Source organism: Orycteropus afer, unplaced genomic scaffold, assembly GCF_000298275.1.
Source record: "Orycteropus afer afer isolate SDZICR_OR568_19922 unplaced genomic scaffold, OryAfe1.0 scaffold00064, whole genome shotgun sequence".
Taxonomy (NCBI): domain Eukaryota; kingdom Metazoa; phylum Chordata; class Mammalia; order Tubulidentata; family Orycteropodidae; genus Orycteropus; species Orycteropus afer.
Genome location: NW_006921651.1, coordinates 2,216,616 through 2,238,674, shown reverse-complemented (window position 1 = coordinate 2,238,674; position 22,059 = coordinate 2,216,616). Strand labels below are relative to the sequence as shown.

The 22,059-nt window shown below is 51.4% G+C and overlaps 2 protein-coding genes across 2 annotated transcripts in view; one reads left to right on the top strand and one right to left on the bottom strand.

Annotated features, from left to right (window-relative positions):
- Positions 1–346: 346 nt before the first annotated feature.
- Positions 347–2,127, bottom strand: LOC103196307 (inositol 1,4,5-trisphosphate receptor interacting protein). The gene is given in 2 exon segments (XM_007940020.1): positions 347–502; positions 505–2,127. Coding segments are annotated over 2 exon segments (1,779 nt in total).
- Positions 2,128–3,740: 1,613 nt separating this feature from the next.
- The window catches only part of CFAP58 (cilia and flagella associated protein 58), a 197,437-nt gene continuing 179,118 nt past the window's right edge, over positions 3,741–22,059 (top strand). The window contains exon 1 of the mRNA XM_042780815.1: positions 3,741–3,890. Within this exon, the coding sequence (XP_042636749.1) occupies positions 3,741–3,890 (150 nt within the window). The remainder of the gene's footprint in view (positions 3,891–22,059) is intronic.

The window sequence follows — 22,059 nt, the reverse complement described above, 5'->3', positions numbered from 1 at the left end:
CTGCAGGTGGGCTGAGGCCAGTTTATTGGGAATCAGGCTACTGGGCCCCTCTTTCACACTGGTCCCTGTCAGCATTCTTGCAGATCCTCTGTTGACATTCAAGTAAAGACTGGACATGTGACGTAAAAAAAATTATTCCCAAGTCGATGTTTGAATTGTCACTGATTCAGTGTCCATAGAGGGTTCTGACAATATCTTGGCCATTCAAGGTGATCTAAAACTTAAGTGGCAAATGATCAGTCCCCAAACCCAAACAAGAACTTCAGCAACAGGCCCCAAGAGCATAAAAGCAAACCAGCTTCCAGCTTGGAATCCCATTTCCTCTGCTCTGTAGGACCTGGCTTTCCTAGCAGGATGAGCCATAGATCCCCAAAAGCCCGCCATTTTCCCAGGACAGGCTTGCAGATGCCCCCGGAGACACAGACGTGGTGGGGTGCACTCTGGCTCGATCCTCTGGGTCCCAGATGCTCAAAAGATGACAGCTTTTTGGGGTAGGCTGGTATGGTCTGAAGGGATATGTAGGGAATATTCGCTAATGAGTGCTGGGACATTCTTGAGCATCTCATAGAAGGTGTCTGCCGTCTTACGGTACAGACTTCGCTGCAGGACAAAGGGACGGAAGAGGTTGAGAGGCTCAGCCCTGCGGATGGCCCCGGGGAGTCCCATGGTCTCGGGCACCTTGTGGTTGCCAATGAAGAAGTGATAGAGCTTCTTCTCTAGCAGGCTCTTCTCGAGGAAGCGAAGTAACTCTTGCAGACGAGCGTCGAGCTGTGTGGCCTTCCAGTCGGTGGCCTGCCGGGCAAGCAGGAGGTGCAGCAGGGCTGTCTTCAGGTGGTAGTTGCTGAGCCCACTGGGGCCGGTCAGGCGAGTCTGCTTGGATAGCAGGAAGGAGGCGATCTGCAAGCAGCTGAGGTGGCAGGCACCCTCGGGCAGTGCCTTGGATGTCACCCTGAGGAAGTGTCGCTCGTAGACAGCAAAGGACAGGAGCCAGTCAGTGTTGGACACTGGGGTCCACTGAGGGGGTCCCCTGGGAAGGTGGGAGACAAAGTATAGGTCTGAGTCTTCACACTGGATCACAGGAATCAGGTTGAAGGGCATGAACTTCCCTGAGCGGAACTTGATCTTCAGGGACCCTGGGGTGTCCAACTGACCAAAGGCCAGGCCAAACTCGTACTTGTGGGCAATGCGGTGCCAGGCTCGTGTGAGAGCCGTCTGGAACCATTTCATGACCTGCATGGTGTCCAGGTACGGGGACTCTCTGGCACACAGCAGGTCCTCCATCTCGCCGCCAGGCCGCACCATGTTGTTCTTGCCATGGAGGAGACACAGCATGTCTTCCCCAAGCTTGGTCTTGCCGCAGATACAGCCCAGCATGTCGTCATCAGCCCGGACCACCTTGATCTGGCCATAGCCCTGGCAATCCAGGGGCAGCGAGCGGCCGGAACACCAGAGCTCTGGATGGAAGCGGTAAGGCTCAGGGGGTGTGAAGGGCACAAAGAGGTCACACACCAGCGGCCTGTCCACCTGCCAGTTCTCATACATGCTGTCCACACCGATGAAGTCCTCCACCTCCATGTCTGTGTCCCGGTTGCAGAGGCTTCTCAGGGCTTCCAGCAAGTCATCCACAAAGCCTTCCACAAACTCCCGGGTGCGGGCGGCATCAGCGGTGGCCCCCCGGATGCAGTGCTCATAGAAGTGGCTGAGTGTAGCCTTGTTGGGCAGGATGAGGCCACGGAGTGGGGGCCCCCCGAGGCCAGGCAGCTCATCCTCATCACCAGCAGGGCACTCGGGCGAGGGCCCATCCTGGTGGTCCTGCCGCCACACCTCAATCATCAGGAAGAGGATCATACACAGGGTGCTCCAGAGGTCCCAGGCCGTGCGGGTCTCGTTCTGCTGCTGGCCCTCTGCGGCTGCCTGCACAAGAGCTTCCTTCTCGGCTGCCAGCCGCGCCACCTCCTCCTCCAGGCGCAGCTGCTCCAGCTGCAGCTTTTCCTGGTGTTCCTGCATCTTACGGATGATCTCCTCCTCGTTCTCGGGGACAGTGGTATTCTCTCGCGGGAACAGCAGCGGGTGGTTGATGATGGCTGTCACCACCACCAGGCATACCCGGAAGAGCCCCAGGGCCATGGCCACAGCTTTCCTGGAAACAGAGAGAGACTGATAAGTCACACCAATTGCTCCTCAGCACTACCTCTTCCTGCACCCTTGCACCAACCTCTGCCCCACAGAGCTGGTAAGTGTCCTACAGTTCCCCCACCCACCTCACTGTTCCTTCCTTGCAACTTCCTCTGGTGCCTCAATCTAGCCTTGGGAGAAGGAACCCCAAAGTCCTACACTGGCAATCTCGACCCAACAATCTTCTGTGATGGACATCTGTTTCTGTCGTCCAGCCATCCCTCTTTCTGGTAACAGCACCCTATTTTGCCCGGGAAACTATTCCTTTTCCACTCGTAGTGTTTATGGTTTGGAAGTGGAATGAACCCAGTTCCAAGGGTGAGCATATAACCCAGGCCCAAGACCATCAGCTTATTCTACCCCCCAGCCAAAGGGATTGGTTCAGGGATGAACATATGGCTCAATTCAGGCCAATGGGAGACAGACCTAGGACTTGCTGGACCAGTGGGGAGGACTCACCCTGTTGCCTAGAGTTGCCAAGAGAGCAGGATTACACCAGCAGGGCTAGTGGCTCTCAAGCCACAATGAAGAGGAGACTGCCTGAGAAAGACGCCAACACAGGAAATCAGAGCCGAGGACACGGCTGGGCATTTTAGCAAGAACGGAAAAGGAGTTGGGGGAGGGTTTGGCCTCCGTAGCAGTCAGTGCACAGACAAGTTTATTCCTCAGAGATGCTTCCACCTGAGAAGGAAATATGGGAGACAGTGAAAGTGGAGGAAGTAGATTGGAAGGGTGAGAAAAAGTTCAGGGCAGCTAGCCAGCTGTTATTCTCCAACCCAAGGAGCATCTTGTGAGATAATTGCAGAAACAGGCTGGCCCTGGTTTCTACATTAGAGAAACATCAATAGGAAGAGTTAGAAAAGCAGAGTGGTCCATGGCCAAACTGTCAGCCTGGCTGATTAATGTGGATCTCAGTGTCCAGATAAAGGCATGTATATTTCCTTTCCCTTCACCCAAATTAATACTTGGCTCTTATCTAGTTAGTGATTTTCCCTCCCATTCCTGGGAACTATCAAAGAATGTTTCTTTCTAAGTCCTTGTCTTTTTAGGATAGTGGACTCATACAATATATGTTCTTTTGTGATCGAGTTATTTCACTCAGCATAATGTCCTTTGGGTTTATCCACATGATGATAGCCACTCCTTGGAAGAAGACTGGGCAATGTACTTCCATAGAGATACTGCCTCAGAAACCCAAGGAGGGGTTGCTATGAGTCAGAACTGACTTGGCGGTTTGTTTGTTTGTTTTTGTTTTTCAAGTTGACACATAACCTTAACCATCACAGCCAGCATTACTCTCGTCTCATACCTTGGTGATCATTCCTGCCATATGTATGTTGTTAATGAACAAAACAGGATAGTAGATTTTTTTACTACTGCCATAAAGGTGAAATGTTGGATACAAGGTAGTCAGTAAGTAAGGAGTGGGTGTCCCTGCTATTGTAAGGCTTGAATGAGATAACACATAAAGTTAGCAAAATGCTTGCCCTGAGCAAATTTTCTTAGAAAAGGGAAGCTGTAATAAGCCAGGACTATGCAGTTGAGCCTACTTACAGGAGCTAGTGATGGAGTGGGCCACAGATACCCTGACAAGGAACTCTGGCAAGATACAAGCAGCCCACAGTGACACTGACAACAGGGCTACAAACAAGACTCAGAAGGAACGCCCGGACACAGCTCCCCAGAAACCTGGGCTGCAGAGCGAGGCCGACCTGGTGTGAACCTCGATTCTGCCCCTTGCTGAGTGATCTTGGGCGAGTCTCTCAGCTTCTCTAGGACTCCACTGCTTTCCCTGTGCAATGGGGTTAATAACAGCCCCTCCTTCACAGGGAGTCTGTGAGGGTTAAGCAAGATAAAACACCGTGGGTGTTTAGCACAGTGCCGGGCCTAGAGTACACACCCCATGGGTATCAGCTCCTGTCCCCTCAGTCTCCACTGTTTTCTCCCCTGCAAACACACCAGCCCTGCCCAACCCCAGGGTCTGGAGGAAAGCACGCTCCCAGGGGCTCCGAAAGCATGACCTGCTCCTGTCCGTGAGCCGCTGACTGCTGTTCCTCCGCACATCACCTCACCCACCCTGCCCCCCAGCAAAGGGGGAGGGCAGAGCTTGGCTCCTTCTCAGGTCAGGAGTTCTCAGCAGGAGGAGGGGTGCGAGGTTCCCTCTGACTCACCTCCCTGATTACACCATCTTCTCCTCTCAGGATCAGACTCTGGCTGTTTCTTTCCTCCTCGCTAAACTTGGAGCAGGATGGCTCTGTCTGCAGGACCTGAAGGGAAGGGGCAGGGAGGGTCAGGCTGGGATGGGGAATGGGGCTATGGCTCTCTGTGCCCACTAGACAAGGTCAAGTTCAAAGGTTCTGCTACTTTCCCCCACCAAACCAAGCCAAGTGGAAGGAATACTGCCAGGAGACCAGAAGAATGAGGGGATGGAACAGGGGTGTGTGGACCTTTGGAGACCATGGCTGGCTGGGAGCATCTCACAAAACCATAAGCTGTGTGCATGCGTGCACTCACACACACACACACTCACATACTCCATCCCAAAGGACCCTTTACTCCCAATGTCCCCTGCACACTGGCCCAAAGCTCTAAGCTTTTTTGGCTGGTGGTCTTGGCTTGAAAATAAGCCTGGGTCACCTCATGGTGACTAGTTTTGTCTATCTGCTTGCCAGGAAGCCGGCAGGAACCTGTTGAGTTCCTCTCCACCCCCCAGCCTTGCCCACAGAGAGGTAGTGGCCTATGAAGTTCATGGCTAAACTTAGCCTGGCCAAGGACCAGAGTCATGGGGTGACAGGGTCTGGGGAAAGTCAGAGGCCTCTGCGTGTCCAGGGGTACAGCCCAGCATTGCTGTTGTAACAAGCTCTCCTGGTGGTTCTACGGCCTGCTCCACCTTTTCCCAAGCCAAGCCATCCTCCAGTCAGAGAAGGGTGGGAGGAGGGCTGGGCCCACAGCCCAGGATTGCCCCAGCTCAGGTGGTCAGATGCAATTAAACCCCAAAACCAAAACCCACCGTAGTTAAGTACTGCTAATTACAACAGCAAAAGCAGTCCAGCCTTGGCATTATCTTCATAGCCAAAAGGAACTGCTGTGTTTCCTTTACACAGCTGGACGGAGGAGATGGGCTGAAGGCAGAGAAAGTATGTTTACTCCAGGTCCCTTGGGCTATTTGGGCCCCCTTCCCACTGCCTAGCCTCTGGGCCCTTCAAGAAAGAAAGGGACAAGGAGACCCAAACTGTCCATAAGTTTGGTTGAATCCCCACTGTGTGCTTGGAGATTCATGGTCCCTGCTAGTGCAACACACAGTCATTAGGGGGAAACACAGTCCCAGATTCAAGAAAGCCAGAACTTAAGACAGTTCAGGGAGTAGGAGTGCATGAAGGGATAGACACAGGGAAGAGCTAACTATTGGGAGGAAGTGGGAGGGGAGCTGTTGCATTGGGGTAAATTGTAGTCTAGTCAATGTCCTGAGATAACCTGTGTGTGAACTGCTGTATGGAAAGTGAATTTGCTCGGTAAACTTTCACCCAAATCATGTTGTTGTTGTTGTTACGTGCCATCAAGTCAGACCCAACTCAAAGCGACCCCTCCTTGGGTTTCTGAGGCAGTATCACTATGGAAGCAGATTACCCCATCTTCCTTCCGAGGAGTGGCTGGTGGGTTTGAACCGCCAGGCTTCTGGTTAGCAGTCAAGTGCCTTAGGCACTACGCTACCAGAGATTAATGAATACCAATGTTTCATTTAGTTTTATGGGGGGGAAAAAAAAAAGAAAGCCAGAATTTAGAGTTGTACTAACCTAAGCTCCATTTTACAGATGAGGAAAATGAGGGCTAAAGAGGAGGCATGCTGGACCGGCAGGGTGGGCTGGAGTCAGCTGGACGCAGGTCTGGACAGCACCCTGCACAGGGAGGGTCTGGCAGGAGCTCCTCCACCAAACACGAGAGCAGCAGTGAAAGGTGATGTTTCCACAAGAATCAAGCCACACACAATGGTAAGTGCTGTGCATATGTTTTAACTTTCAGAACAACACTTAAGGAGGTATGTGCATCACCCCCATCTTACAGATGGAGACTGATGGTCACGGGTCCTTGCTGATTCCCAGGTCCCCTGGTCTGCAGTGTGTGACTGTGTGCACATGAGCAGCACCTCAGGTGCCCCCTCTGCTTTCCCTACAGACCTCAAGGAGACACTGAGTGAGCCCTCCACATGGCCCTGCCCCGGAGGCCCTTCCCTGGCAGCACTGCCAATGGTGATCACTAAAAATCACCCAGGTAGGCTGTCCCTCGAGCTTCCTAGGCCTTGGATAAACAGGACTGTGAGGAAGGACAGGCTTAATGAAGAACGCAAGTTTGACCTGGTCCTGGATTTGGAGCTTGGACCCCATGGACAGTCTGTCCAAAGCCCAGGCGAGGCCCCTCCTCCAGGGATTGCCCATCTCTTCCTCGAGTCCATGCTTCTCTCCTCTGGCAGAGTCCACACCGTGCAGTGGAGCCAGACAAGCTTCCTGATCACCCATCCTTCAGGACCAGCTTGGGCCCCTCCTCTGGGAGCCTGCCCCCATGGCACAGGCCTACGGGCCTACTTTGCCATTCTCAGAGCTCCTACTGCTGCTGGCCATGCCACCTCACTGCTCTTTCCTCCCCTTCCTACCTGATGCTCTGTTCTGACAAGGTCCAGAAGCTGTACCTCCATCTGCCTCTCTAGGCACTGGGCTGGGCACCCTCTGGGCCCCCAATATATCTGTGGGATCTACCTTATCCCAATTTAGGGGTGGAGGACAAGGGCAGATATGGCTGTGGGAATGACATATCTCAATAAACTCCTTCCTCCTTGCCTAACTCGGGGCCAGAAGACAGACAACAGCACAGTTCTACCCCCATCACTGCTCACCATGGTTGGCTTCCACCCTCCCTGATGGTGTCCGTCTATGGGAGAGGAGACAAGCCTGGCAGACCTGGCCTATACCCCAACAGAGGCAAGACTGAGAGTGCCACTGGGTATCTCTTCCTGAGGTCCCTCTTTATTTGTACCCCAAAGGGAGTGGGGGCTGGGCCTTGGCAGAAGAAGAACAAGCAAAGAAAGGAAGTGAGGAAAGAGGAAGGAAGAGGACCAATAGAGCATGATTGAGAAACTGGGTAGAAAGGGTGTGGTTTCGGCCCTACACCTCCTCTTCTCAGCATCTTTGCAGCTACCTCTCCCATTACCCCCAAATCACCTTCCAACTCTCCATCTGGGCCAGTTCCTTCTCTTGGCCTCCAGCCAGGCTCACCTTGCTTGGACCTTCCACCCTGCCTGGTCACTGGGCTCCTTTCCTTCACACCCCTTGCTAAGGACAGAGATTGTAAAACCCAGTGCCTCCAGGGGCCAGTTCCCATGGTAAATGAGCAAGGCTGCAGGGATTGGACAACTGAATGGGAGGGCCGGTGGTAAGCTGGATGGCACAAATCTTCTTTACAGTGCAGAGCCACACACAGTGCCATGCTTGACTGGGTGCCCAGAGCCATGGTTTTCAAGAGAAGCCAGAAATGTCAATTGTGGTTCATGCCTTGAAGGACCTAGAGAGCTGGAACCCTCCCCTGCTGGAAGTGGGGGTCTCCTCTCTAGGAGAGACCCTAGGCTGGCTGAGAACAGGGACCCTGGGCATGGGAGAGCCTAGGGGTCAAGGCTGGAACCTGGTGACCCAGAGTGGGGAAGCAGGGCAGAATGAGAGTCCACACCCCAGATGCCCAGTCCAAGTGAGCCTACCAATGAGCTAATGAGAAGAGCAAAAACTGGGGAGAGGAATGGTCTTTCATTATCTGCCTTCTTACAATACAACCCACTGTGGTCACTGCACTGTGGACACCCTGTCACAGGAGGTGCCTGTTGACACCTGCCAAAAGCAGTTTCCTAAAGATTCAGACAAGGAAGAGGGAGGGACTGTCCAAAAAGTCATCAAGATACCAACTCAGTCCTCTGCACTGGGGTCACACGGCCAGCCAGCTGAGGCACAGGAAGACAGCAGTCTGGGGCCCCACCAAGTCCTGGTGGGAGAGCCCACATCCTTCCCGTTCCTGTTCTTCCACCAGCAGCAAATCCATGTCCTACGGAGCGTCGGGTGGAGAAGCAAGGAAGCCATCTATCTCCCAGGCACACGGTGTCCTTCCTTCCAGCCCCACTGCCTGACTCCATGGTAGCAGAGCCCTGACCCATGGGATGTCATGGAAAACCACAGAGGCTTATGATGGGCAGACAGACTTGTCTACATCTGGGTGGTGGGGAGGGGAGAGGGGTGAAGGGTCAAGGTGGCTTGTGGGTCCTCTACTGCACAACTCGGTCCCAGCAACAAAGAACGGGTTCCTGGAAGATGTTCGTGTCCTGCTCCAGGTCCCTGTTTACTCTCATTCACTGTCACCAAAACCCAAACCACACCCACTGCCATCGAGTAAATTCTGACTCATAGTGACCCGAAAGGACAGAGCAGAAAAGCCTCGTAGGGTTTCCAAGGCTGCAAGTCTCTACAGGAGCAGACTGCCTCATCTTTTTTCCCACAGAGTAGCTGGCGTGTTTGAAACGCTGACCTTTTGGTTAGCAGCAGAGCACTTAGCCACTGCACCACCAGGGCTCCTTTTGTTGTCACCAGGCACCTCAATCATCCCTGTCGTGGTTGATACAAAAAGAAAAAAAAACAAACAAACTCACTGCCATCGAGTTGATTCCAACTCATAGTGACCTCCTTTGGGTTTCCGAGGTGGTAAATATTTATGGAAGTAGATTGCCCAGTCCTTTCCACAGAGTGGCTGGTGAGTTTGAACCGCCAACCTTCTGGTTAGCAGTCAAATGGCTTAGGCACTACGCCACCAGAGCTCCTTAGTGGTTGAATAGTGGCCTTCAAAAAGTCATGTCCACATCCTAATACCCAGATTCTGTGAAGGTGACCTTATTTGGAAAATGGGTCTCTGCAGGTGTATTTAAATCAAAGATCTCTAGATGAGATCACCCTGGATTACCCGGATGGGCCCTAAATCCAGCAACTGGTGTCCTATTAGAAATGGAACAGAGAGGACACAGAGGAGAAGGCCATGTGAAGACCAAAGTATTCATCGGTGTGATGCAACCACAACCAAGGAACGCTTGAAGGTACCAGAAGCTGGAGGAGGCAAGGAAGGGCCTCTGGAGGCTTGGGAGAGAACGTATTTCTATGGTCTTAAGCCTCCCAGTTTGTGGAACTTTGTCACAGCAGCCCTAGGAAGCAAATGTGGGCTCAAGGGGCAATGCACCCTCCTCTCTCCCAACCAGCCCCTCCTCTGGCTTTCCCTTTCCTCTTTGGGTACGACCATTTCCCCAGACATCTCTGACTCTGCCTTTGCCCTGCACTGCCATCCCACTGGGAGCTCTGGTGGCGTAGTGCCTAAGGCATTTGACTGATAACCAGAAGGCTGGCGGTTCAAACCCACCAGCCACTCCTCAGAAGGAAGACTGGGCAATCTACTTCCGTAGAAACACTGCCTCGGAAACCCAAGGAGGGTTCGCTATGAGTTGGGATTGACTCGATGGAAATGAGTTTGTTCTTTTGGCTTGCCATCCCATCAGCCCCCAAAGCCTGGGGATTCCACACCGACGGATGTCCCATCCCAGCTCATCCCAGCACGGACCGTCATCATCAGTGATTCTAGGCCCTTCCCAATACCCAGCTAAGTGGCCACCCCAAAAAGGGAAGTCTCCCTTGCCCAAATCAGTGGTTTCCTGTTGCCATGTGACACAGTGCATATGCTTTAAATCTGAAGTTCAAGGCCCAGCCTCAACCAACCATGGGGGGACATGCTTCCTATCTGTCATAGCTATTCATTTATAGGTCATTTACTGCCCCCTGAACACATGGACTTCCCCATTATTCCCCGCAGCACCCAGTCCCATGTGTCTGTCAAAACCCTACCTAACCATCCTCATGGCAGGACGCATCACAGAAGCAGCTTCCAGAAGTCCTAACGGACTCCTGCTTTTTGAAGAATAGATGAACAAGGGGAGGGAGACAGACATATTTATTAAGCCTGAGTGTAGGCAAGCAACTGGTGTCTTGTGGAGATAAGGTGTTTGTATAGCTGTGCCCAGCACGTAGCACATGGGCTCACGGGCCCCCTCATCCCATCCTTAGCTTAACCTGTGCGGCAGTCCTGGGGAACGTGCTGTCAGCCATATTTCAAAGGCAGGAGCCGAGACCCTGAGAGGTTCAGCAACCTTCTTAAGGTCAAAAACCAGTTAGAGAGGGAGGCGCCCTGTGTCCCACGCACCATCCTGCTTTTCCATCAGGGTCAACTGCAGTCTTGTCTCATCCCACCCACCACCTTCCTCAGCCGGCAGCTCCTGCAGGGTTAGGGCAAGGTGTTGTTTAGCTTTACATCTGCCAAAGCACTTAGCACAGACTAAATGTGGGGCTGCCTGCTCACTGTACTAAGACACACGCCATCCTGGGAACCCACTGCTCCTACCATATGCAGGGATGGCCAATTTCAATAAAAGACCCGTAAACCCCAAACATTTGTGGGAAGTGCACAGCAGGGCCTCCCTTGATTCCTGGATTCCCTGCTCAGATTTCTAGACCTGAAGTTGCAGGGTGCTGCCTAATTTCAGAAATGGCGGCCAGCAGGGAAGCAGCGCCATACATGGCCATATGCTAATAATATGCTTATTATTTCTCAGAATTTCCTGTGCTCCCGTGGCCCCCACTTCAGCCACAAGAGTGTCTGGCACAGAAGGAATACTAACCCTCACCTTAGACTCAAGGGTGCCATAGCCACACAGGGTAAGGCATGCCAGGGCTCCCCCACTCTGTCCCCTTCCTCCCTCTTCCCCGCCTCTGTACCCACCCCCAGCAGATGCTTGGGCAGGGAGAGGAGGCTGCACAAGGCAGGCAGGTGCCAAACAACAGCAAACACGCTGGCCTGGTAGTGGGGGAGGCACTGGGAAGTGGGCAGGGGTGGGGACGGGGGGTTCAAATAGGACAAAGGAAAAAGCCAACACAAGGCTGTCTTTTGCTGTCCCCTTGTGTCCCCTTTCAGAGGTGAACCAGGGATGGATGGAACTCAATTCCCCGTTGCCTCCTTCCTTTTGATCTCTGGAAGGGAACAAAGAAGGACTAGCTCAGAAAGACAGCCTGGCCCAAGTCCTCCAGCTGCTTCTGGGGTACAGGCTGGCCCAGGTCCCCAGGACTTTCTCACGACAATAGGAAGTCTGTCTCCCCACAGCCCACCCTCTCTTACCCACATCCTGGCTGAGGGGATGCTTGCCCCCAGGCAGTGAAATCCCAAGCTGTTCTCCCACCCCAGTCCCCCGAGGCCTGGGCAGCACCTGACACAATGCCTGCCTCAGCTGGGCTGGGGGAGAGGGGCTGAGAGGAAGGGAGGAGCTCTGGGCCTCCTGCAAACACAGACACATAAACACATCAGCTCTGAGCCCACAAAGATCTGAAAAACCCCTTTCATCTTAATAAAGGGGAACAGCAAGAAACACAAAGGCAAAAAGGAGGCCTACCCAGCTATAAAAAAATTAAGAGCTTGCGGTTGGCTTCTTTGCTTGTGCTCTGGTTGTAGAGGGCATCTGTGCTGAACAATAGAGCTAGGGCGTTCGCCTGCCCTCCCACTGCAGGGCTGCATTAGGGCAAACCTGTTCCTCTCCACCAACAAAGCTGCAGCCTCCACCGTAAGGCTAGGAACGGTTAGCAAAATCACCCTCAGAGTTACCTATGAGTACACACAGGCATCAATGCCCTGTAAATTACACAGAACAAAATATCCACCACCACCTCCCAGCCATGGGAGTGACAACCAGTGATACTCTGGGAGTAACAACCAGTGATACCCGTGCTATGCCCTGGCTTCTGCCAGAGGCTGTGCTGGGCACACAGTAGGTATCCAAATTCTTTCTGGGGAATGCACAAACCAGAGGCCAGGCAGCAGACAGCCATGAGATAGTGTCATGTTAACGAGGATACACCCCACCCCAAAACAGCCCAAGCTCCTCAGCCAGCAGCACCAGGCTAACCACTCTGTAGAGGTTTAGGGGATCACAGCTAAGGGACCCAACTCTGGTGTCAGATGGCTTGGGCTTGAGTTCTGGCTCCACCACTTGAGATGACAGCAGTACCTACTGCACTGTGTTGAGTGCACTAAATGAGGTAATACAGACATGATCACAAGGCTGGTGTTAGCTGCCATGGAGTCGGCCCTAGGCTCCTGGTAACCCTGTGCTCAGTGGCGTGAATCCTGCCCGGTCCTGCGCTATCCCCGTGACTGGGTGCAGACCAGACCTTTGTGATCCACATGGTTTCCACTGGCTGATTTTCAAAGTAGATCACCAGGCTTTTCTTCCTAGTCTGTCTCAGTCAGGAATCTCCGCTGAAGCCTGTTTAGCAACATAGAAACACAAGCCTCACGGCAGATGGGTGGGAGCTGCCCACAAGGAGCACTGATTGACACTGTCATTGGAATTGGTGATAAGTCAGGTCTCCCTTTTGGTTTGTTCAATCCTGCTGGTTGCATCCTAGGACTCCTCTGGGAAGAGGGAATGTGAACAGTGTCCCAACAACTCCCTAAGAAGCCTTTGGACAGTGATTAACTTGTTCCCTAACTCACTGTTTTCTTCAAGCAGAACCCTCCCAATTCCACCTGGCTGGCCTGGAGCCCAGTGGATTCTTCTCCAGGCGCCAGGGGCTAACACAGGGGAGGGCCTCGGAAGCTCAGCTCGCCCTCAGCCTAGCAGCATCGGTGCTGACAGCTCCTGCACGAGGGCCTGAGCACTCTGAAAGAGAAATGGTTGTTCCGTCTTCAGTACACAGCATGAGAAGGGAGCAGGTGTGCCAGGAACGCTTGCTGACTGAACAGATACAGTCAGGACTGGAAAAGAACCTCGCGGCCTTCACTTCCCAGGAATCTCTGGGTGATGTGAATTGTTAAGTGCTCCACTACTAGCTGAAAGGCTGATGCTTTGAATCCACCCAGATGTACCTTGAAAGAGAGGCCTGGTGATCTACTTCTGAAAAGTTACAGCCACTGAAGTGGAGGGCGGTTCTACTCTGCAACACATGGGGTCAGCCTGAGTGGGGACTCAGCAGCGTATTTTTCCTTTTTCTTGGGGAGTGGTGGGGGGGGGTGGTGAGCAGTTGCCAGCCTTTTCTCCCAGGAGTAGGAATTTGGAATGAGGGTAGAGTAAGAAGTCTTACATGAGGTAACTTCTCAGTCTTTTCTTTCTGGAAGGCACCTCAGTCAGCCAAGGTGCCAGCAGTAAAAGGTGTGTGGGAAACGTGAAAAACTCTACCAGAGCCAGCCCTGCAGACAGACCGCAGCTACTCTTGGTCTGGACCAGCCTTCATCCAACTGCAGGCAGACTCGTGCCAACATTTACCAAGGTACCCAGGAATGAGCCCAACGTATGTGCTTCTCCGCTTGACACCCAACTCCTTGCTCCTGGAGAGCTTTGTAGAAACGGAAGACCAAGTGGGGATTACAGGAGTCAACAGAAACCAGGTAAGAGAAGGTGCAGAGAAGAGTCTGCCCCCCTTGGTGAAGATGCACAGCACTGACATGACTCAGGTTGTTATTAGTTGCCATTAAGTTGACTCCAATTCATGGTGACCCCATCTACGTGTTACAGAGCAGAACTGCTCCATAAGGTTTTCTGGGCTGTAATCTTAACAGAAGCCAATTGCCAGGCCTTTTCTTCTGCAGTACTGCTGGGCAGGTTTGAACCACCATCCTTTAGGTCAGCAGTTGAGTGCAAATTGTTGGTACTGCCTAGGGACCTTCACTGGCTGTGGGAGGGCTTTGGAAACAGGAGCCAACATACCACACTTGATGAGGTGTAGGCCTTATGCAAAACGCTTTGCATGTATCATCCTGTCTATGATCACAATAAACCTCTGAGGCAGGCGCTATCCCTATTTTACAGATAACGAAGCCAAGGGAGCTCTTAATAGGCAAAGCCAGGATTCGAACCCAGGGCCATATGGCTTTCCACGTGTCTTCCCATGATGCTGGCTGCTCAGCGACTTGCTGTGTGTGAAACATTCGATGTGCACTTCTGGACTCCCCTTCCCTGCACTGTTTAGGGAAGGGCAGGTGACAGTTTCAGAGGAATGTGAGCAGAAGCAAAGTTGGACTTAATGAAATTACTTAGGAGGCCCCTTCCACCCAGAGATTCTATTCTATGAGAATGATCTGGGATATGAGACAGCTTTTCAGCCAAAGGATAGGGAAGGTCTCTGCATTGATGAGGAAAAGGAAGCGATGAATCTTTTGACCCTGCATGGTGTGTATGTGCCGGGAGAGGCGTCAGGAGAAGTGGAGGGCTATGTGGGACATTTTGGGCAGCATACAGGGATGGGGCTCAGCCATCCCCTGCTCTCGTCTCCTCCTCCAGCCCCAGACACACTGCAGTCCTGCCTTCTCAGCGACTCTGGAACAAAGTCTCAGAAAACAAAGGACCTTGTCATGAACTTGAGGCGGGTCCCCTGACTGCTGGTAAGAAAGCTATTGAAACAGGCTCCCATGAGAATCCTTTGTCATGAGCACATGGTTTTGCACCCAGAGGCAGGGCCAACGTTATAACAAGCTTTCCCTTACATCTGATCCAGATTGCTAGGAGATTCCCCCTATATGTGCTGTGGGAAATGGTCTGGGAGGGAAAAAGGAGGGGCAGCTCCAAGCAGCCACAAACTAAGCTCTAGCCAGGACCCGACCCTTTCTCCCAGGCAGCCAGTGTCCACTGGGTTGTTCACCTGAAAGTGAGTCATTTGATAATTTTGCACTCTGTGTTTTCTAGGGACTCCACCTGAGGATCTCCAAGTGCTCTGAGTCCTGTTGGGTACCGGCTGTGATTACCCCCCATAAACAGAGAGGGAAATGGAGCTTCCTGTGCTAATATCACACAGCGACTCACATCGGATGGGGACCAGGCTGCTCAGGCCTGGAGGTCAGTGGTCTGCTTGTTGTCTTCTCCCCTGACACTCAAACGTGGGAGCATTCGTTATGCCACCTGCACATTCCCTGAGCTGTGGGGTCCAGGCAGAGGACTGGTGTAGTAGTTAAGGTTGTGTGTCAACTTGGCTGGGCCTGGTTTTGAATGGCTGGGCAGCTGGATGTACTTATTCCCCATGATGAGACTGGTAATCAACTCAGATTACCAGATGTGGTCTGCTTCTAGTACATAAACAGCAGCTTTTGGGAAGGTCTCCAGCTTTTTGGCACACTTGGATCCTGCATATAGCCGACTCTTCCATGTTTCCTGCTAATCATGGGACTGTCACTGGACTGGAACTAGTGGCAGGCCATACTCTTTAGTAATCTTGGGACTGTGCCATTTTATTTGTTGACTTTGGGTCTGTCAGCCTCAGCAGCCACAGCTGCCTGAGTTAAGAGATGCCTCCAGCTCCCATGGGCCTGGAATAAGAGGCAGAGCTGAAGCCCAAGGTCAAGGGGCCTTCACCCAGGCCCTAGAGCTTGGCACTTGGAATTTGTGTTTCTAGCCTCCTAAACTGGGAGCTCTAGTGGAGTAGTGCCTAAGGCATTTGACTGCTAACTAGAAGGCTGGTGGTTCAAATGCACCAGCCACTACTCGGCAGGAAGATGGGGCAATCTACTTCTGTAGTGATACCACCTTGGAAACCCAAGGAGGGGTCGCTATGAGTCAGATCCGACTTGAAAGCAGTGAGTTTGGTTTTTTTTGTAAACTGTAAGAGAATAAATACCTGTTTGCTAAGACCATTCATTTGTAGTATTTTCTTTTAGAGTGGCACTGGAGAACCAAAACACCTGGTGTGGAAGAAAGAGGCTAAGGCTCTGGAGGCAGCAGATCTGGGTGTGAGTCCTGCCTCCGCTGCCTCAGTTCTGTGACTCTGGCCAAGTCCCTTAGCTTCTCTGAGCCTGTTTCTTAAAACTGGGATACTAATACCTACCTGTGAGGAAGAGAAATAAATAATATATAAAGCCCCAGGTTGGGGCTGGGGCTTTGCTCATAGTTTCTCATTCTCACTGCCAAGTTGGATCCCACTCACAGGGACCCTTCCTGAGGTTTCCAAGGCAGTATCACTACGGAAGTAGATTGTCCAATCTTCCTTTCATGGAGTGGCCGGTGGATTTGAACCACCAACCTTCTGGTCAGCAGTCAAATGCCTTAGGCACTATGCCACCAGAGCTCCTTTGTTCATAGTAGGTGCTCAGTTAATGACACAAGCGTTATTTTACAAGATTATTCAAAAGCCAATTTGCTCTGTAAACTTTTACCCAAATCATAATAAAAACTTTAAAAAAAGATAAAAGAAAAGGTTATTCTACTTGTATGAACAAAAGGTCATGACCACTGATCTGGGGGCCAGATTTATAAACAGAAGCATCATTTGCAAATAACTATCTCGGCTGACGGTACTCTAATTTTCATTTCTAAGCCTGAAAATGCTACATATAAACAAACAAGTGGGGCAGTAACACTGATGCACTGGCTGCCGGGGAAGCTGTGTTAAAGCATCTGAAACTGCGTGCTCAGCTGCATGAAGCCAACATTTAAACAGATTCCTTAAAGGGAAAGGCGAGGGATTTCAGTACCGAAACCCTGTTCTGAAACTTGAGAGAGACCTATCATGTCATCTAGTTTTCACCCTTCTCAGCCCAGAGAATTCTCTCTCCTGCAGTTTTTGTCCCTTGTGCTGACGTCCGACAGGGATCCCGGATTTCTAAGGGGAACAGTACCACCGCCACCACCAGAGGCTGGTGAGTCGGTTCTGCTTCAAGGTGACCCCATGTGTGTCACAGGAGACCTGTGTTCCACAGGCTGATGTTTCAGTAGATTGCCAGGCCTTTCTTCTGAGACATCTCTGGGTGACTTGCACCTCCAACCCTTTGGTTAGCAGCTGAGCCTGGTGAACTGTTTCTAGCACCCAGGGACTTCAGAACAGTAAGCATCGTCTTATAAGGTGAAGCTGGCCTCAGAGGTGGCCAAATTAACAGCCTCAGCATTTCTGTGAGTTCAGCCTAGTAAACATGCTGTCACAAGGGCCTCCCTTTGGTTGGGCACAGTCAACACCCATGGCTGTGACACTAGTTCCAAAATATCAGGTCCATCTCCCGACATCTCCAACTCCCCGCATGGACTACTGTGAGGAAGGGATTCCACAGGTTTAATGTAACCCACCCAGCAGTCGTGGGAATGCTAGACCTGGGTGAGAGGTGAACTCATTTCTATTTCCAGTCGGTACCAAGTCTCGGGGCTATGGATTCCATACATTCCTCCCTTCCATGTGCATCTGATTATAAAGCTCAAGGCCACTGAATCCCTACACAATGGCTTGCAGATCACAGGTTTGATTTATTTGTTTGTTCAATATATTAATGAAGGTTCCCTTTTAATCAGTCCCTAGAGTGAGGACAAGGAGATGGTGCCCAGTTACCACCGCCAACCACTTGGAAAGGGATCACAATAAGAGATCCTGGATTGAATGGGAGTAAAATGTGGAACAAAATTCAAAATCATAAAAAAGACCTGGCTTACTGATCTGATAGAGACTGGAAAACCCCGGAGACTATGTCACCCTTTGGGCCTGGAATTAAACTCACTCCTGTGACTTAACTCTCAGCCAAACAACAGACAAGCTTACAAGTTGAACAATTAAACCAGGAAGGTACATTCCTTAGAAAAATCAATTTTAGGAGATCTGAAGGGCAGCATTTGCACAGTGAGATACCTGAGAGGGCAGGAATACATAGGAAAGGGCATAGGGAAAAGGTAAACACAGGGAGGCTGTGGGAAAAGAGCTGTTACACTGTAGGAATTACAATCAGTGTCACAAAATGTGTATCAACTGTTAAACGGAAGATGAATTTGCTCCCCAAAATCACAATTTGAAAAAAGGAAAAACAAATAAATAAAAGAGGAAGGATGTGGGCATCCTGGTTTCTTCTTTTCTTTTGGGGTTGAGGGTTTAGAAGTGAAAGCCACTTTTCTAATCTTACCACTAATCCAGCCAGTCCTTTCCTTGCCGCCCTTCACAGATTTAGGGGCCTTGGTGGCTCAGTGGCAGAACTGTCACCAGAGTTGGACTCCCACCCAGTGCACCTCACGTGTAGCCACCCGCCTGTCAGTGGAGCCGTGCGTGTTGCTATAGGCTAGACGGGTTTCAGCAGAGCTTCCAGACTCAGACTGACGAGGTAGAAAGGCCTGGTGATCTAGTTCCAAAAACCAGCCAGTGAAACCCAATGGATCATAATGATCCAATCTGCAGCCAGCCATGGGGACAGCACAGGAGTGGGCGCCACGACATCTGCTGTGTACAGGGATGCCATGAATTGGAGACCAACTTGACGGCAGCTAACAACAACAGCGACATCCCAGATTCAGGCTGCAGAAGGGAGGTGCAGAGGGCTGGCCACTGGAAGCCTCTGTAGGAGTCAGGTTCCTTGTTCCAAGGTGCACCTCAGGGGACTAAACACCACCACAGCTGTCAGCTTTTTGTCCCCCGGTCAAACCCAAGGCCTGAGGGCCCATCACCAGCTGGCTCACGGCCCAGACCTTGAAACTGCAGCCCACCCCCCACCCCCAACATCAAGTCTATCCTCTGAGAGACACACCTGTAGACGTTACACCATCTTTGTTCCTTCTCTCCAGTTGTCTTACAGTTGGGGTTGCTTCTCCTTGCTCCTCCCTATGAACCTTAAGGTGGACCTGTTGCCTTGGGCAACAGTGATGTCACTTGCAAGGTGCTTCCATTCCGCAGAGGTCACAGGGTAAGCCACATAGATGGAGGGGGGAGGTGCTTTCTATGGGACAACAGCACGGGTGCCACACCCGAGGAGCACCCCTTAACCTCTTGGGCGCTCCAAACGACCACCTTCCGCTCCTAGAAAACCTTCCCACTCTGCTCTCCCCTCCAGATGCCCATTACAGGCCATGCCTCAAACCTGACTTTCCCTCTCTAACCAATCAGCTTTGTTCTCAGCTCTAAGCAAACCAACCCAAAGGAGATCGACAATCCCCTTCCCATCACCTGGGGTGGTCAGAGTCCCTGCATCTTTGCCCAGATCTCAAAGGGTAGTAGGGGCACTGATGGCACAGCTGGGGCCCAATTCAGCAGGGACTGTGGATCGCTGGTTGACCTCCACTGTCTTAAGAGCTGATACTAACCAAACCGGTGGCTCTACGCAGACACCATGCTGAACACTTTATATTCGTTTGGCTTAATCCTCACAACAGCCCTATGAGGGGCTATTCCCATTTCACTGATGATGAAACTGAGGCTTGGCGTTGTCAAGACCCTTGCTTGTCCAGAAACACCCAACTACTCCTCTTTGGCTTTAGTGGTTGGTGTGTAAAGCTAAGGACGAGGAATTTGAAGATTTATGCCATTAGGGCTCCTTTAATTAAAGTCATTAACTTACCTACACAAAGCATGTAGTGAAGCCAAAGCTTGTAAAGCACTAGCAAACAAGTAAATCAAATCGCTGAATTATGAAGAGATCCTACTAAGTATATACTGCCCTTGAAGCACTAGCCAAAGAGATGCCCACAGCTCGGCTGACCCAAGTATCTGGTCTACCTGGCACAGGTATCACTCCAGAGGTGAGAGGGCCACTGAGATGACCAGAGCCTCACGATGCTTATCATCACTGTGCCTGCCTTGCTCTGACTCCAGCTTTGACAACCAAACAAGCCACTTCTGATCTTTGGTTTCCCACCGTTTGCCCAGGAAGCAGGGAACAGATGGCATCCAGTCTGTGTGATGGTCACAGAGTCTCCTTGCAAATTAATAAACTGGCATTCTGATTTGTGCACCTACTTCTGGGTGCTTTCTGAGGGTAACTCAGTAGCCCAAGTTCAAATCATTTTGAAAACTGCAGAAAGTGGGTTTGAGTGTGAGCAAAGCTAAAAGACAGCCTCTAGGACAGGTGAAACCTTTTTTTTTTCTTTCCCAATTTGTATTGCGATTTGGGTGAAAGTTTGTAGAGCAAATTGATTTCCATACAGCAGTTCATACACACTTTGTCTCATGACATTGACTGCAAATTCCCACAGTGTAACAGTTCTCTTCCCACTTCCTCCCCATAGTTACCTCTTCCCTGCGTCCTTCCCTCCCATGCACTCCTGCTCCCTGAGCTGTCTCCCTGGGCACACACTGTCCTTCTGTTTTCCCATGTGTGAGCTCCCCAAGGAGTGTATCTACCTAATGTAAATGTTCAGCCCATATGCTGGTTTTTTAGTTGGCTGGAAGCCACAGGAATGAGTTCAATTCCAGACCTGAAGAACAGCTATGGGCCATAGTCTCAGGAGTTTCACCAGGGTCTATAAGACCAGGAAGCCTGGTCTTTTTTTTTTTTCCTATGATTTTGAGTCTTGTTCCACGTTGTTCTCCCACTCTCTCCAGGATCTTGTACACAGATCCCCCTCCAAGAGACATCTTGACTTCCTCATTTCCTTTTTTGTTTAAAGCATCTACAAACAGTAGTAAAATGCTTGGTTCCAGCTAATGAAGTGCTGACATGGACAATGTGGAAAAGAAATGATGACATATATGAAGCTGTGAAGTTGAGCTTCAGAACAGGTTTTGTGGACAAGCTTGGGAAGGGCTTTGGCAAGTGAACAGGACATGGACAGAAAAGAGAACAGGGTAGGTACGGATAGGGATGGGGTGCTGGGAGTGTCAGGACACAGCTGTGGCCTTTTCCCTCGGCACCACACCCAGGTGGCACTTACTCATCACCCTTGTGCCAGGCCCCACGCTGGATCTGCCACCGCCCGGAGACTAAGCAGGAACGTCATCCGATGCTTGGCTCAGGACTCCCATCAGCCATCAAGGCTAGGGCTGTCTCTTTCATTCCTGGCCTTTGTCCTGACAGGTGAGCTTTCCATCTCTCCACCCAGTCTGAGAGCAGGTGTTTTCTCCTTTGACAAGGAAGGCGAAAGGCAAGTGCCCTTCATTATTTCCCATAAGGGCACCCAACCAAACTACCTTTTTAAGTTTCATCTCCTTCTCGCTCTGTGAAGGCTCAGTAACTGGCATTCAGCCTCCTGGCCCCTGAACACTTCACTCATCTGTCTAAGTGTTCTCATCTATGAAATGGGGCTAATAAGACCTACCTCAAAGGGCTATTGTGAGGATCAAATGAGTGAATCCAGGCAATGTGCTTTTTCAGAGAAAAAACAGCCTGGCCAGTGTCAGGCTGTCAGCAATTGTTAGAGCTCAGGGCCACCGTGGATGGGTATTCACAAGGTGTATTGTTCAAGGGCGTCCAGCTGAAGGGGTGAGGATGAATCCAGTCCACACATCGCTTGCCCAGCCTCGTGTCTTGGCTGTGTCCACCCAGACAAGACACCTTTTTCTAAATGTCAATAAGGTGCCATCATCTTGCCCAAGGGGGGCCTCATTGCAATTCACACAAGGCACCAAGAGGCTAGCAGCAGCCCTGCCACTTATCATCATCACCTCTCTGTATCCCCACCGTTATGCCCTCCCCCCTAGCAAGGCTGGATTAGAAGAGTTGGGATGGACTGGTCTCAGCCATGGATAAAGTCCCTCTCCTCAGCTCTCTAGCACAATTGGAGCACCAGCCCCTTCCTCAGGACACTCATTCCTGAAAGCCCTCAGGCTGCCTGACCGCCTGTCCTCAACAAGGGGACCCTCAATCTGCAACATGGAACACAAACGCTTAGACTCTGAAGGGACTGTCTCCTTCCTACTTGCTGATAGGCACCTGCTTCTGGTGCCAATGATAGGTGGTGCATTACCTACCAGGGCAGCTCTAGCTATTGGAAAATTCCGTCTTTCCCTGCACTGAGCTCTGCCTTCCTGCCATTTCTAACCAGTGAGTCTCTGGAGCTGAGTAGAGCTAAGCATTTTCCTTTCCTCAAGTGACCATGCTTGAGATGTC